The sequence below is a fragment of the Nestor notabilis genome, unplaced genomic scaffold, assembly GCF_000696875.1.
Source record: "Nestor notabilis isolate BGI_N333 unplaced genomic scaffold, ASM69687v1 scaffold1351, whole genome shotgun sequence".
Classification (NCBI taxonomy): domain Eukaryota; kingdom Metazoa; phylum Chordata; class Aves; order Psittaciformes; family Psittacidae; genus Nestor; species Nestor notabilis.
The window spans coordinates 13,254-30,948 of NW_009913183.1; the positions used below are offsets into that span (position 1 = coordinate 13,254).

At 42.5% G+C, this 17,695-nt stretch overlaps 1 protein-coding gene across 1 annotated transcript in view; it reads right to left on the bottom strand.

The window, feature by feature from the left end:
* Window positions 1-1,085: 1,085 nt before the first annotated feature.
* Window positions 1,086-17,695, bottom strand: part of FZD3 (frizzled class receptor 3) — a 55,609-nt gene continuing 38,999 nt past the window's right edge. The window contains exons 4-6 of the mRNA XM_010023060.1: window positions 4,438-4,586; window positions 2,396-2,629; window positions 1,086-1,299 (exon numbers count right to left, since the gene is read on the bottom strand). Coding sequence (XP_010021362.1) covers window positions 1,086-1,299; window positions 2,396-2,629; window positions 4,438-4,586 — 597 coding nt within the window. The remainder of the gene's footprint in view (window positions 1,300-2,395; window positions 2,630-4,437; window positions 4,587-17,695) is intronic.

The following is a 17,695-nucleotide window of genomic DNA, read 5'->3' on the forward strand; positions in this document are numbered from 1 at the left end:
CCTCAATTTCTCCCACCATTTCCAAATTCTTGCATAAATTCTTGCTCTGCACAAAGAGAATCTTCCCCAAAAATAGCCCTGACGGTGCAAGGAAAGTGGGCCACCCGACTGAACTCCTTGCATCCATTCTGGCCTCAGCCCTCCTCACTCAGGTTATGGGGTTCATAAGCAGGTTTTGTTCTGTTTGTACATTCCTGTCTGGGCAACAAATCCAGCTTTACAAGTATTTTTTTTTTCTTTAAATAGATCAGGAACAGGCAATCTCAGCTTTTGTACATTAATCTAAAAAATAAGTGGCCAACTAAGATCTAGAGAACTGGTTTTAAAACGGATCTCTTCCTACAGAAACTGTAAACAAGTAGAAAATTTAAATAGTCTTTTGTAAAAAAGCAAGGACAATCCCAGTCATAAAAAAATCACCCTTCCCTGCCTCGCTCTTCCCACCCTCCCCACCCCATCCCAGCAACTGGGCCTGAACCACTCTGGCACAATCCTCAGCAGAGATTCCTTTCCTTCTCCAAAACACTCATCCCCATGTTGCATTTCCAGTGTGACCATTAGAAATGCCTGCTGGTCCACACAGACATCCTTTACATGGCATTTAGCACGCATCCCCTCCCCCTTGCTGAAGACAAGGACGGGTGTTATCTAATCCGGGAGGTGCGGGAGGAATGCCTTCCATATTCAAGAGTTCCCTTGCGCCTGGGAAGGAAAAATCTCAGCATGACCCTGCCAGTTTTCAAGGGGAACACCTACTGACACACAGAGCCATCGGAGGCAGGGGGAGGCTTTTTCCAACAAAGACTAAGAAACTCAGCAACGGTGTCTGATGAGTAACAGTTATTGAATAAATAATTACCTACAGGTAGGTTCAAAGGAGGCAGCCGGCTTTTTACTCAATAATTCAAGATTGCTGAACACTAGCACTGACTCAAGTACAAGAATACTGGCTTCAACATGAAGAAGCTTCAGCTTCCTGATGGACAAAATCAGCACCCGATGAGAGGCATGGTAATACTGAGTGCCAGGACATTGCTGAGGAGGGGCCCGTGCCCCCAGCAGCTGCTCTGTTCCCACCCAGCGGCTCAGGCGCTGGTGCCGTCCTCCTCGATAACGCGGTTCATGCTGGTCCCGTGTGTGATGTGTGTCATTGGGTTGCTGCTGAGGTCCCTGATGCTGCTGTGACGTGACTGTTCGTTAAGCCGATGCGAACTGCTGTGCCTGGAATGATCAGTCAGTCGTGACATGCTGCCGTGAGGTAGTCTTTCTTCTACGCCTCTGTAGCTGCAGGGAGTGTACCTGATTTAGAACAAGAGAGGACAATTATTACTGTTGTTACTGCCATAGTCATGAAAGAATGTAAATAAATCTCGGTGCCTGTGCTCGCACACAAACCCTCTGCTGTAGTGAAAAGTCATGCTCTGGGTAGCTCAGCCATTCCACCAATACAGCCCTGGGCAAATTGTTTCAACTCCTCATGCGGCTTGGTTTTTACTACAGCACTATGTATAGTATTGATAATTAGGTGAGTAAAATACATGATGATAAATTATGTTCTAAGCCTTAACTACACCTCAAGTTAGAGTGGGTAACTTCTGTTACTGTTTTCTTCAGCAGGTCTAAGCCTATTTACAGAAACAAAATCAATTTACACACAGAGAAAAGCTGCCACAAGAATACCAAGCTGACTTTATCATAGAATCATAGAATGGTTTGGGTTGGAAGGGACCTTAAAGATCATCTAGTTATAGCCCTCTCTGCCATGGGCAGGGACACCTTCCACTAGACCAGGTTGCTCCAAGCCCCGTCCAACCTGGCTTTGAACACTGCCAGTGATGGGGCAGCCACAGCTTCTCTGGGCAACCTGTGCCAGGGCCTCAGCACCCTCACAGGGAACAACTTCTTCCTTATATCCCACCTAAATCTCCCCTCTGTTGGTTTAAAGCCATTCCCCCTTGTTCTATCCCTACAGGCTCTTGTCAAAAGCCCCTCTCCAGATTTCTTGTCAGCCCCTTTAGGCACTGGAAGCTGCTCTAAGGTCTCCCTGGAGCCTTCTCTTCTCCAGGCTGAACAAGCCCAGCTCTCTCAGCCTGTCTCCATAGCAGAAGTGCTCCAGCCTTTGGAGCATCATCCCTTTAGGACAAATCTATTTTTCCCACATGCAGGAAAACCAGCATTGAACACATTCACACCATGTAATTCATCAAGATCAGGGCTGACTCTGAAAATATCAAGATGTTTTTTCTCTTTCCAATCCAGACATAACAGGGAGAGGAAATGCAATCAGAGAAATTAAATAGTAGCAGAATTTCCAGTTTTAGCAACATGATGGCCAAACATCTGGCTGCAGAGGCTTATCCAATTTTCTACATGATCTGAAAGAGAAGAAATGTACCTGCCGTCGCGCGAGCGGTGCAGGCTGCCGTGGTAGCTGCTGACTTTGCTGTGGACACTGCCTGCCTTGCTCCTCTGGTCATCCATCATGGCCAGCTGGGTCGAGGAGGCGTGAGTTGAGGTGCCCTGGGTAGAAGTGCCTCTGGATTTCCGGATGATGGGGGTGTTGGGGTCTCTCAGAAGAGACTGAGCAAAGTCTGGCTCCTGCAGCACTTGACGACTCTCATTTACAACCCTGAACAAGACACATCATTTGAGCAGTTACCATTAATGACTGCAGTAGAAAAGTGATTGCAGTAACGGCGCTGTAACTACTTTATATTACAGCTTGGCAAATAAGACCATTATAATGTTCCTATTTGCCTAATTTTGAAGCACGTCAACATTTGGATATTTAAGTAAAGTTCATATTCTTGAAGCCTCCCCACTCCCTGCATCTGATCCTCTAGCCTAGATATGTGGAGTAATTGTGGTGTACTTGCTTATGGCCTTAGTTTGTGAATATTGTTGCAAGACAAATCCCTGGACTAGTGCTGTGGCTCAGCTCGCTTGGATTAGCCAGGAGCTGCCTCTCAGGGAACACGGAAAGAAGCCGCCTCCTCGCTCAAATAAGCATTTAAAATCTGGATTAAAACTGGCAGCATGAGGAGAACACCAGGTGACACGCAACATATATAATAACACATAACTGGCTGGCTGTAGCCCTTAGATCAGTGGTTACAGTCTCTGCTTGCCAAACCCCCTTGCTGGGAAGGGCTGGCAGCGGGGCACACACTTGGCCGCTCCACCATGGCATGATGAAAGGAGGTGTTATCACATCCTCTACATTCCCTTTTTTTTATTTAATCTCTTTTCATGGGGAGGCCTTTTCCTCTCCTCCCATTCTCTGTATTATTCTTTCATGTTCCTTTTCCTCCACCTGGCTACCTCCTCCTCTTAATTTTCTTGCTCTCAGAGGATCACAGGCTACCTAAGGAGGGAGGTTTGTAGCGGCTCTGCCTCTTACTGTTCAAAGGGGAAACAAAAGGGGATGTGGCTCCAGCCAGACACTCCTGTGTGTGGGAGCTCCTGGGCTGCCTAGGAGCATCAGGAGAGAGGATGGCACACCAAGAGTCACTGAGATAGCCAGGCCTATAGAACAGCCTCCTCTGTCTTCACTAACTCCACGCCTGCCCTCTACCCACCAAATGAGTATGTCACTGCTCTGTAAATCCTATCTAAACATATGTATTAAAACATTAAGTTGTTGTTAACTCCCTGCATATCTTAGTAGGTGATCTTCTGAATAAAGAAAAATTTACTCCAACTTTGCAGGAGGTAATTGTACTTTAATTTAACCTCAGCAGAGGGCCAGTCCTGCTAAGGATGGACACGTCAAAGTTGCGGAGTAGTCACTTAAAGGCTCATTGTATTTGTGGATCTATTTTGAAACATCTACTTAAAAGACAATATTTACAATTACGAAAATAGCTATTCATAGCTAATACAATATCATATAGATAGTCTCTAAATTTATGCCATACCTTAGTGTAAATTCATTTCAACCTTATAGAAGCTGTAAGACATTCTCATGATTTTTATTGAACTGTGCTTTGGCACTAACGCATAAGGGAAGATTAAAAGCAGAGACAAGTGCTTTTAATTGTGATCATGGTGAAAAGAACTTAGGTTTAATTTCAGTTTAAATGTCTGATTCAGTTGACTAGATAAGCACGTTTATAAACAACACCTTTTCATTCCATCTCGCAGCAGAGATGTACTACTCAACTGAAACCTAATTCTTATTAAAAAACAGTTTGAAAACAGATGGAGCAATGCAGATTTGATTCTGGGACCAAAGCGTAGTTCTGGAAAAATAAGGGACATTTCTTCAGGGCTTTTTTGCTTGTCTTGTCCTTCCTTCCTCCATTTTGGATAGTGAGAGAACATTTAAGAAACCCGCCCCTGTCTTATCTCCACGAAAAACTAACCAAAATGCTCTTCCAGGACTACAAGGGAAGAGATTATTTGCCAGTACTCAACCAGTTCTGTATCGATACGCACTCCTTTTTCCTGCGTCCGTGGAAGAAGCTAGCCCACTCAAAACAGGTCTTTTTGCTTCCCACCCAGAAGACAGAGGGTATCCCAACGACCAAAGCCATAAGATACTTCATGAGAAAGAGAATCAAGTCTGGACGACTCATCTGAGTGACCTAAAGAGAAAGAAAAAAAAAGGAGAAAAGATTATACCACCCATCATAGTTCCCTGCTCCATTTATTAACTCATTTAAAACAACTGTCTCTGCCTTGAGCCAAAGTAAACATCAACAGGGTTCCTTTGTTATGTGGCTCTTGGGAGCACAACCAAGTGTGTTGTACAGCCCGCTGTTGAGTAAAACAAAAGGTTCAACTGCTGTGAGGTCTTGGCCTTTATTTGTATTTCTGGCCTTTTGTCTGTGCTCTGAATAATCTGTGAAATATTTTCTAGTCTATAAATTATAAAGACTCGTGTCTTTGATGGAATTAATCTATATAAAACCAGGTGCTACATGTGCTATTTGGACACATCCCAATGAAATGCTTCATGGGATGTTCAGCACTCATCCTTTATTCCTTAGCAGAATTCCTTCAGTGGAGGGTTATACCCATAGCTACCCTCCCTCAGTAATTTGAGACATCAGCAAGGTATGACTGCCTGATTCTTACTGACCCAGCATAGCCCCTACATCTCCCCATTTCTTCAGGGAAAGCAAATGAATTTGAAAACACGAGGTCTATTTTCATAACCATTTTGATATAAAAAGGGTTTGTGTGAAAAAGATGCAGAGATGATATGAAGATATTATTGCCAGGAAGACCTGTAAGGTAGTTTTCAAAGAAACAGGCATCCAGACACTTCCTTGAATCAATAACCCAGCTCAAAAAGTGAACGTCAAGGACAGAGAACTTCAAGTGCAAGCTGAAAGATACCACTAACTTCTTCAAGAGAGCTCTACAGGAACTAACTTACTTATTCTGGAGTCATTAAGTCCTCTGTAAGCACTGTTGTTACACAGTCACCCTGTGATTGTGGAAGGTACTCTAGATCTCTAGGCTTGGGGTATAGGAAGAAGTTCCCTGCTTTTTGTCACACTGGAGGGAGAGCTGGTCAGAAAACCTAAACAAGGGATCAGTCAAAAGACTCAACACAGTCAGCAACCAGAGAAGGCAATAAAACTGACCGCAGCAAGGCTGAGTCTGAAGGAATGGGTCTGCAAAACACCTTGAAGAATTCTGTTATAACAGGGGGTGAGGACTGAAGAGAGATGGCACAAGAAAGGAGACAAGCAGGTAGTCCTGTAAGCAGAGAAAGAAAACAAAGTCAGGCAGGAACCAAGAGAGAACGCAAATCATAACCAGGTAATGTGAAAGGACAGGAGGCATGACGGCACAAGCAGAAGACAGACCAGAAGGGAGAGAAGGAGATCCTGGAGCTGGGGACTTCTTGGTAAGGACTGACAGGCTTTAACCAAAGTGGATCCAGAGCAGATGGGTCTTCTGCCCGAAAGGAGCATGGCTGAGAGCAGCAGATGTGAGACAGAAAAGGAACCTGTCAGACAAGCGGAAGACATCAGTGATTGTCTCAAGTCGTGACACGTTGACAGTGTAGGGTTCTCACTAGAATGGGTTGAGGATGTGTAATGCTAAGGCTGGAAAAGATGTTTAAACAAGTGGAAGTTTCATCGATCTTCTGTTAAATTCTCCTGATCCCAACAGAAATAAAGTAATAGGATAACAAAAGATCCACAGATGGCTCAAGGATTACTATGGCAGGAAGGTCTGGGGCTGTTTAGTCATGGGGAGATGCTCATGAAATTAGGTCTCTTTCCAACAAGGAGTACCTGCAGCAACAGCTCTGAGGCTGCTGGTGATGCAGCTGATAAAACCATTATACTTAAGAAAGTGATCTGAACATCTACTGGCCTGTTTAAAACAGAAGAAAATATCAAACAAGCTGTTTCAAGCCAGGGGAACATCGCTTTGTAAGTTAAGAGTGAGACTGAAATACTTTGTACAGTTCTGGGAATTCGGTTTGAATTCATCTCCCTGGAAAGCAGAGGCATACAGAGAAGGGCTGAGAGGATGACAGGGATTGCCTGTCTTGCAAGAAGCTTGTCTGGCTAACAAAGACTCAAAGGTGTGAAAAAAATAATTGCTATGTAACATGAATTATCTAAACACTGAAATGTGGGCAAAAAAAACACCCTCTCAGGAGTATTTAAGCTAAGCAACAGGAAAGAAATATGACTGCATCAGCTGTGAAGAAATGCTATCCTTACAGACAGATTTTCAAAGAAGAGTTGTGGGGATGGGCATCTTTTAAGGCTGAGTGTTAACAGTTTATGAAAGATGTTGGCAGTGACAGACAGAGCTTCCCTCTGATCCTATGAGCCTCTATTAAGGTAGAAACACATATATAATCTCCTACACTAACATCAAGAACCACTTTTTTCCCCCAAACTGAAAATCTGAATTAATAATTCCCCTCTACTGTGCTCTGGTGAGACCCCCCCTGCCATCCTGAGTGCAGCTCTGGGGCTCCAACACAAGAGGGATGTGGAGCTGTTGGAGTGAGAGGCCATGAAGATGCTCTGAGTACTGGAGCACCTCTGCTATGGAGACAGGCTGAGAGAGCTGGGCTTGTTCAGCCTGGAGAAGAGAAGGCTCCACAGAGACCTTAGAGCAGCTTCCAGTGCCTGAAGGAGCTGACAAGAAATCTAGAGAGGGGCTTTTGTCAAAGGCCTGTAGGGACAGGACAAGCGGGAATGGCTTTAACCTGACAGGGCGGAGATTGAGATGAGATCTTAGGAAGAAGTTGTTCCCTGGGAGGGTGGTGAGGCCGTGGTACAGGTTGCCCAGAGAAGTTGTGTCTGCCCCATCCCTGGCAGTGTTCAAGGCCAGGCTGGATGGAGCTTGAAGCAACCTGGTCTAGTAGAAGGTATCCCTTCCTTAAAGATGAGCTTTAAGGTCCCTTCCAACCTAAACCACTCCATGATTCTATGAACTACATGTCTATCTTCCAACTGAATGTAGAAACATAATGAGCACTACTATGTTTCTTAGAGTTCAACTTTATATGGGGTGGGATCAAGGCTCTCCCCTTGATCAGCACTATTTACTGTGCTGTCCATCGAAATAGTGCTGTCCATCAAGCTCTGTCCCAGGAAAACTACTGATGTTGACAACACTCCGCCCGCACCATCCTATGCTTGCAACCTTTTAACCATGCAAAACAAGTCTGAAGGCTTTCTGGGCAGTTTTGTAGCCAACTAGTGAGATTCCACTCACTCAAGAAAAAAAAATTATTAACAATTATCCAATAAAAAATTATACAACAAAATTAAGCTCTCAAAAATTAACCTTATTATCTCATTTCATAATGTGCAAATGTGGTATTAAGTGGAATAAAAGGTGAAATTTATTGTTTCTTAATGAAGGTAATATTCAGGTAAAGTATTTACATATAGTGCTTGTCTGCTGGGCCAAGTCTCCCCTGGCATAACTACCAGCCTGAAGGTACTGTAATTCTGATTTTTGCATGAAGAATAAACCAACAGTTCTAGCAGTAAAGCTCTCATTTGCTCACTGAACTACAGGCCACCTTTATTTTATTGACTCAGGCATATTGCTTTATGTTAGAGCCAAGAGAAATCAGGTGCTGTGATGTGTATTATTGCCCATACTGAATATATTACAAATCCCTATTGCACTGAGTAAATTATATTATTTCCATGAAGATATTATAGTAAATCACTTGATATCGAAACTTCTGGCTCAACATATTCATGCTGGCTGCTATAAATAATTCCAAGCAGAAATTAAAACAACTTCCAAGCAAAAATTAAAATAAATATACACAACAAATACTTTCAGGTAGGAACACACATTAGACTCAGTGATCATTAACACTGAAGTGACTGCACCTGTTTTAAACAACATACATCCATGGATTATGAGACTTCTGTAACAACTAACACAGCAAAATGAAAACACGACATGACTGTTCCATCTATCTTCTATTATAGAACTGAAGATACCAGGTGTTTAAAGCCTCCAAGTCAGTTTCCGAGAAGCACGGCACTCATGGATCTCCAAGCCTGCAACACTGCCATTTTCTATCATTAGGACAAAGAACAGGTTGCATGGTCTTCAAGAGCAGTAAAACAACACAAATGCTCACTCAAAACACAAATCCAGTGGATTTTCACTTTTGCTGTACTGCCCAGCTATTGTTCTTGAGTGAACCTAAGAAAGATGTGGAGCTGTTGGAGGGAGTCCAGAGGAGGCCATGAAGATGCTCTGAAGACTGAAGCACTTCTGCTGTGGAGACAGGCTGAGAGAGCTGGGCTTGTTCAGCCTCGAGAAGAAGAGGCTTCAGGGAGGCCTTAGAGCAGCTTCCAGTGCCTAAAGGGGCTGAAAAGAAATCTGGAGAGGGGCTTTTGACAAGGGCCTGTGGGGACAGGACAAGGGGGAATGGCTTTAAACTGACAGAGGAGAGATTTAGGTGGGCTATAAGGAAGAAGTTGTTCCCTGGGAGGGTGGTGAGGCCCTGGCACAGGTTGCCCAGAGAAGCTGTGGCTGGCCCCTACCTGGCAGTGTTCAAGGCCAGGTTGGACGGGGGCCAGGTGGGACGGGGCTTGGAGCAACCTGCTCTAGTGGAAGGTGTCCCTGCCTGTGGCAGGGGGTTGGAACTAGATGAGCTTTAAGGTCCCTTCCAACCTAAACCATTCTGTGATTCTATGACTAAAATGGGAGACACAACTCTTGGGTAAACTTACACCATTGGTAGTTTGCTACAAATATCAATGTTTCTTAAACAAACATCCCCAAAGCTGAACTACTGACACAATTGAAAGAAGGAAAAGAAACTGAAATGCAGCTACTAAGAATTTAAAATGTATTTTAATCTTATTTTTCTACAAGACCCTTGAGAGCTGCTGACTTACGCTGAGCTCCACGTAACTACACATAACATATACTGTAATAAGAAGGACTGACAATCACTAACGTGAACTCTCTGTGCAGAATTTCCTCTTCTTTTATAGAACTACAAAGATAGCAAAGCACTGCTAGAAATTGTTACGTTGTCATTTACTCAGGAGATAGATATCACACTCTTAGCTGTGTAAGAAAAAACAAGTGGTTAAGAAATACAGTCCATTACTGTTTGTGCTTTGGTAAGTGCATGAAATATAACTTCTGAAGGCACACTAAAGAGTCCCCATACACTTCCTGGAGAGATGCAGGACGTCCTCCTGCCCTCGCCCAATGGTTTAAACACTGAAGGAGGTTTAGATATTCAACTTTCAAAGCAGGGATCTAAAGAGATACTTGATCACAAAATACCTTTTGCAACTGCAGTACCATGCAGCTCACCCTAGTTGTCTGTACTGGGACATCAGTGTTAACTGCAGGTTATGCATTTCAGTGATTTCCCTTGAAATTAGTTCTGCCTGAGCATTAACTTCAACTTTCAGTTATGTCCTGCAAGTAATCCAAGTTGTGAAATGCTAAGAAAAAGTCCTAATGTACATCTGAGAATAGAGGGTGAACACTGTTTCAGCTATAAAATAGCAGCTCTAAAATACTATTACTTCTTTGGCACACATGGAGAAGCAGGAATCCCATTAGAAAAGTGATCCCTTCAATATTAGAGATTGAGTTTCACTGCAGATGCAGCCAATGTGGAAAAAAATCTCTTAAAACTAATACGACAGTTTAGGCCTGCTACCATCACATTATCAGCTGAAACCATAATTATGGACATCTACTAAGTTATTTAAGTCAGTCATTTCATCTGTTTCACACTTGGCACCATTGCCAGACTCTTCTTCACATCTGGAGAAGAGAAGATAACGCCAGTGCTCCCTTCATTATCGGGTATCAAAGGCTTTCACAACACCTCTTATATTGGCAAGCCACTGACTCAAATCTAGACATGTGGCAGACCTCCCTGGGCCTTAAAAAACTTGGATAATACCTTTCTTTCTGGATAAAAACCTGTCTTACAAGCACACTGGTCTGCTCTGGACATCAAGAGCTGCCTTTCCATGAGGGCAGTGTCAAAGAAACACAGACCAGACAACAGCCCAGTGGTGACGTCCTTCAAGATGAGAACCTCTCCTAGAAGAAAGATAATACTGGTGGTGATTCTCCATTTTCCTTTGTGCCTGATCGCTTTCCCAGAGATGCAAGAGGGGCTCATGCGCTCCAGCACCATGAGAACGTGGCAATTTAGTGAAGCCAGCACGAATCAGTTAGCATTGTTCCTGAGCTAGTTCATTGCACATTTGGTGGGACCTGCTGCAAAGGCAGCTCAGCACGAAAATGTGATTGGAAAGACTTGACAGGCTCCATGCAGACACCTGTGTGAACACTAGAGTGCATGGATCTAAGCCCCTGAACTGAATTTGTCTTGCTGTGCAGCTCTAGGCCTTCAGGGGCATTCAGTTAACAAGACAAAGTCGGCGACGAGATGTAGATGCAGGGGTTTGAGTTGTGTGCTCTACACTTTATTCTGTTCAGACACGTCTCACGAGCAGCACCGGTACTTATGTTTCACCTAGTGAAGACCAACGAACAAGTTCTGTCAGATACAAAGATTGCATATGCGATAGCAAGATTTCTGTAACCCGTTTCCTCCCATCTCCCATCTGCTGGGTTGTTGTGGCAGCTGGGTTGGTACAGATTGTCAGACAGAAATGTACTTGCCTTCATGAACACAAAAAGACGTCAGTTTGAATGCATTGTTTCCCCACTAAAACAGTGGCAGGTGTTCAGAAACGAGGTTAAAAACATCAATTTCAGCATTCCTCCAGGGAAAAACAAAGCTTCTTTGTAGGCACACTGTTAATTTAAGATGCTCATATAACTAATTTCTGAATATTTTCCCCTTCTGCCCCCGAATGATCAATCATGGCTGCTTTTTAGTGACAGAGACCAGTGGCCTCTTCCCCATAAAATGAATGAAATCACAAATTAATGAGCTTGCTGCGTGTGTGAAGTGAAAGCACAAACACAACACCTGTCCCCCTCCTTTGGGGCACAGTTCCACAATAATGCTGATCATCTGATATTTCCCTAAGGATAAAAAGCAATGAAATTCAAATTAACCCATCCTTTTGTGGAAAATGGGAGAAAGACCAAAGGGGTTGAAAGACCAAAGAGAATCTGATCCAACAATCTCATACCCATTTCCATCACTGTCATTGCTTTGAGACTTAGAATATTATACTTACACTGCTTGTTTCCCAGAAAAATGTAGCAGTATTTGTCACTAAATAAGACAATTATTCTCCCAGGTTATTAAAATCTTGCAAGTTGCCTGTTTTATCCAACAAGCAAATCCATGTCACCATTCTGGCTACTAGGCTGCACAAGCTGAAGAATTGAGCAACTAGAAGCAGCTGAAAAAAAGGTAATGGCTCACCTGATTTAGCCTTCATTTAAGAGCTAATGATAAAGCCAATATACACTTCAGGAGCTTCAGAATAGTTTAAGTCTGTGTGAAACAGTCTCAACAGGATCAGGAGACTTCCCTGCATCTAAAAGAAACAAAAGGAAACTATTCTGGCTCTAAATACCAAAAGCCACATGGCTCATGAGATATTGAGACTATTCCAAGCAGAATAAATACAATAATTCAGACTGTGTGACTTCCGAAGGTGCAGCTTTGCAGTGTCATGAGAGAACATGGATGGTCTGTGTTTCTTGCTCTTAGCACTGTGCATTAACTTTGCTTATTGGCTCACACTAAAACAATTAAATAGTTAGAACAATTATGAAAAACTATTGCTAACTTCTCCAGACTTACTTAATAACTACTGAGTTGCTATAAACCCAGAGTAGAAATTAAAGTGAAGAGATCAGCCTATGCAAGACTTGGGACAGTAACAGACAGCTCGGAAACCAAGCTGAAAATAAATAAATAAGACACTGTAATAAAAGCTTATAAAATTACCATCATAATGGGACGCAGGCTATTCTGGAGGAAAATTATTCACCACAGAAGTTTATTGTTAGCCCAGGCATTGCAGATCCATCTCACCATGCTGAACTCATCTGCAATACACTTTTTTTCCCCAAGATTTAATCCATGTAAGTGCCTAAAAAATATATCCTTAGAAAAACTGCCTCTACAGAACATTTAAACAGCAGTGAATTACATTTTAGAAGAATTTCTCTTGAGTTTTTCTGGCACGTTATGGGAAAGAAATCATTCCGTTCATAGAAGTGCCCTGGTTTGCACCAGACATCACCCCTTGTCTGTGTTGGGCCAGGAGAACATGCTGGAGTCTATCATCTCCTGGAAAAACAGCTTCAATAAAGAACAGCACAGCAGAGAGCAGCCTCTCACAAGGTAATGCTGCAGGGTTTTCCTCATCTATCTCCTTCTTGAAAAGGGATCCCAGAGGACATCTAAAAAGGTCCTGACTCATGACTAGATTCTAATAACACGCCTCCAACGCTTTTGCCCTTCAGGCCCTGCAGTTAGTCACCGTGTCAGGAACCAGCAATCACCAAGAAGCTGGATGCTAACTGCTCTTGTGCTCATGCAATGGGAATGCAGAAATGCAGCAGACTACAGCTTCAGCCATCGCCTTGCAGGTATCTTGTAGCAATCTTGGGACAGGTGATTCCACAGCTTCAGGAGACTAGTTCAGGAAGAACACCCTGCTTATCAAGGGAAAGCTGAATCTCAATGAAGCTATCAGGATGCCTGGTAATTTGTGGCTTTATCTTGAAACAGAAGACAGCATTCAATCACAGCAAGTAATTTTTTAAGTGCTAGCCATGATTTGACATTACAGAGATTGCCCAAGCACCTGCCTTCTGTTTTACCACTATGAGGAACTTGTACCACCAGTCTCTCAGCACTAATGCCAGGCATGAAGCATGAGAAAAGCAAGTCTACTTGAGTGTACTACCTATGAGCGATTTGTTCCCCTCTTTCCTTTTCCTGTGGACATGTACAAGCTGAAGGGGGGTGTCCTCTGCAGCGAGAAAAGAGCAAACAAGTCCCCACCCACCATGCAGTTGTTTCCCCCAGCACAGCTTATCTTTCCTCTTGTCACCGGAACAGAAGAATCATGTCACAACACTTGAACATATTCCTCACTTTGGACCATTTCAGCCCCTCTCCCACTTTGGGATGAGCTGCAGCTGTCTGAAGTAACAGGTCCAAGGACCCATAAACTCTTTTTTCTGTTACAGACCTACGACTAATGTCTGTGATTAAAATGACAAAGCATCACTTCAAGTCAAGGCATGACTCACCCAAAGGTGTCTAACACAACGGATGAAACAGACCTGATCTACTACGATTTCTCTTACTTAAATCCCAGTTCAGGCAGCTCTGTGGAAAGGGACCTGCACGTCCCGGGGAACACAAGCTCAATAGGAGTGAACAGTGTGCGGCTGTGGCAAAGAAAGCCAACAGGATGCTTGGGAACATCAACGAGGGCATCACCAGCAGAGATAAAGATGTCATTGTCCCACTCTACTTGGCACTTGTCAGGCCACACCTGGAATCCTGTGTTCAGTTTTGGTCCCCACTGTACAAAAAAGAGATGGATGGGCTGGAGATGTCCTGAGAAGGGCCACAAAGATGATCCAGGGACCAGGCAGCCGTGTGAGGAAAGGCTGAGAGAGCTGGGCTTGTTCAGCCTGGAGAAAAGAAGGCTCAGGGTTTATGAGTACACTTAAGAGATGTTATTACCATGTTTCCAGTATTTAAGGGGTGGCTACAACAAAGATGGAGACTCCTTTCTACAAGGAGTCCCATAGAAAAGATGAGGGGTGATAGGCACAAGGTACTCCTGAGGTGATTCCAGTCAGACATGAGAGGAAAATTTTTCAACATGAGAACAATCAGTCACTGGAATGATCACTCAGGGAAGTGGTGATTCCCCGGTGTTGGACACCTTTAAGTTCTGGCTGGACAGGCCAGATAATCTAAGTCATGCTTTACCAAGAAAGGTTGGACCAGATGATCCTTGAGGTCCCCTCCAACCTGGGATTCTGTGATTCTGACTCTGTGATTCACGCAGTTGTCCTTATCTCCACGGTGGAACCCAATGGCATTACTGTAGCATTCTGTCTGTGCAAATAGGGACTGCAGTCAGAACAGGCTAAAATGGGTCAATAGTAAGAGTTGAAACAATGTTTTATCAGCAAAAACTTCTTTACTGGCACCCTATAAACACACTGTTTGATATACTACCTATCTTCCACAGAGAGTAAGACAAGTTTAAAGAGATGCCTGCCTGAATTACTGGCAAATTTGTCAAATTGGGTATACTGAGGGGTCACTGCAGTAGGATGCATTTGGCAGATTTGTCCCATGGCCAGAAAGGTTGAAAGCTTCGTATTGCCATTCAGAACAATCCAGCTTTTTTTTTCTTCAGATATTAGCACTTCAGTGGGACTCAAACAAGTCAGGAAAAAAAACCTTAATGAATTGGAAAATTTGATTTCTGTCAATGCTGCTGATGAAAACACACTTGGACTAAAACCTGTGCAGCTTTAATATCTATTTGGGCAGTAGATACTCCTCCTTGAATTCATTTAATTCTTACAAGACAGAATTTAGCACGCTGATATGACTCAGGCTTGGAATAAATTCCCATTTTCCCATTAATAAACTCCCACTACTTGAATGAAGACACTTGGCATTAAGAACACAGAACAGAAGAAACATCCTTGGTCAAGCCTTTCATCGCTGCAGCCCGCCATGGCACCTAAGTCCATTCACTAGCCAGCCTCATCCTGAAATAATGAGCTCCCCCCAGCAATTCCTCACAGAATTCTCTAATTTCCAATTGAAGTTTATTCATGACCATGTGATCATTCCGCCAGTGCTGCCACTTGACTTCAACAACTCTTTTAGATGTCCTTTATGGATCACAGAATCATAGAATGGTTTGGGTTGGAAGCGACCTTAAAGCTCCTCTAGTTCCAACCCTCTGCCATGGGCAGGGACACCTTCCACTAGACCAGCTTGTTCAAAAAATTGCCTTGAACCAGGCCAGGGATGGTGCAGACACAGTTTCTCTGGGCAACTTGTGCCAGGGCCTCACCACCCTCACAGGGAAGAATTTTTTCCCTAATATCTAATCTAAATGTCTAAAACTGCAACTGCATCCCTTGTTACTCTTCCTTTGCAGGGCCACATACACTCATACACCTTCCTTCTCTAAAGACAAGTTCCAACAGAACCTTGATCCTGGCACAGTTTCATTACTTTTCATCTACTTTTGTCTTCTTCTTATGGTCTTTTTTGATCCAGCACAATGCACTCAACCACACAATGCCATACAGTAAAAAAACTAGTTGCACATTAGATTGTATTTGTTCCTAAATGATTGTGAATGAGTAATTACTATGCCGTGAAATCACTGGAGATGAAGTTGTAAGAAACAGATTAGTGTAATTTCTTAAAGATGCAAATAATAGCGAAAAGCATAAGCAAAAGTACAGAACCGAAGAGAGAATAAACAAATAGCTGTTTTAGCAGACATGGGATTTATAAAACACTCCTTATTCTCTTCAGAAATACTATGTTCATTAGTCTTAAGGCTGCCTTCTTCAAGTTATAGTGTGAATGGAATAACATCAATCATCACTTACATTATTTGCTTATACAAAATCAGTTCAACTGAGTCTTTGAAAAGTAATTTCATGTCAGGATTATTACATCAACTGAGAAAATTTTACAATGTAATGAAAAATACTGTACTGCTGTAAGGGTGATTGGAACAGGTTGCCAAGAGAGGTTGTGGAGCCTCTGTCCACAGGGATATTCAAAATTTGGCTGGACATGTCTATGAGCCCCCTGCTCTTCATGACCCCACTTTGAGTGTGGGCTTGACTAATAATCTCCACATGCCCTTTCTGCCCTCAGCTACTCTCAAATCAATACAAGAGTATAATATACTCAAATATAATAACAAGAGTTATTAATGTCCAATTTCTACTTAAAATTACTCCTAGTTCTCTCTGGAAGAACTGCCTCAGACTAGAGACAAAAGTATTTTCATATATTAAAGCTGAGCTGTTAAACCTACACAATAATGCATTTTTAGAAAGATGAGTCCCAAACAACAAACACAAGGAGTAACATAGCCTGGTCAAATGTGCTACCTCCTGGAAGACAACACAGCCTAATAGCTTTGATATTGCTTATCAAATTTGATGTTCATCAGTTTATGATACTGCTTATCAGTTTTGTGTTCATACTTGACACTTTCATGGTGATAATGAGAAATAGTACTCTTCTTAGGGTTTTTGAGCATAACAGGTATTTTAACATAAATCGGTCATAAACATCATATATAATGACTTCAGAAACTCTATTAGAAAGAAAAAATACATAAACAAAACACAAGTAAAAATCTATCTGTATTACTAAGAATATAAACTATTAATGGAAAATGTGGATAACCCAACTCTTATATATACTTATATATAGGTTGGGGGTTTTTTTGTATTAAAAGATTCTTATTTATTGTCAAAGTAATTTTTAAAATGTATTTGTATGTTCCTCGGTTGAATTTTGAAGCTGCACTTGATTCTCAGGTGGGCTCAGATCTTGTGCAAAGCAAACCTTCATACATGTTGGGAAGAGATACTGTACTCTTCATCTACATTTACTTTTCTATCAAATGGAATAATTCTCTCTAAGAGAAGGATGATGCAGGGGAGCACTGTTTGTTCATATAAGTAAGGTAAAAGAATAATCCAACCTGAAATGTGCAAGTATTTGTTACATTTTCATGCTATATAGCCCAGCCATGCCTAAGCTCAGTGGATGTTTACTAAGAACAAGGAACACACAGAACGTGTCCGAGAGATCTGGACCAGTCTTACAGGTGAACTTTGAACTTGGTTCATGTATCTCATTGTGTTTCATCACTGGGATAAATCTATTATTTTTAAGTATAGTCATTACTTAAACAATACTGATTTCAGGTCTAGAAACAAATTGTTCTAACAGAGAGAGTAAACGTCTTTCTGTGTTTATGACTGTATTCTGAACTGCTTTATGTTACACCACGAAGAAAACCACTCAAAACACTCACAGCTGGAGTTGGTTGCTCATGTTATGCCCAGTGGCATCATGACTGTGATCACAATTTCCTGAATATCCAAAGCTTCAGGAGAAAAGCTGTTGTCAGCAGTATAACTGCCAGAACTGCTTAGTCCCAAGACTGATGACATTCAAATGGAAGTATCCTTTCAGGACCGGAGTTTTAAAAATGTTGACAATAATAAAGATACTCTG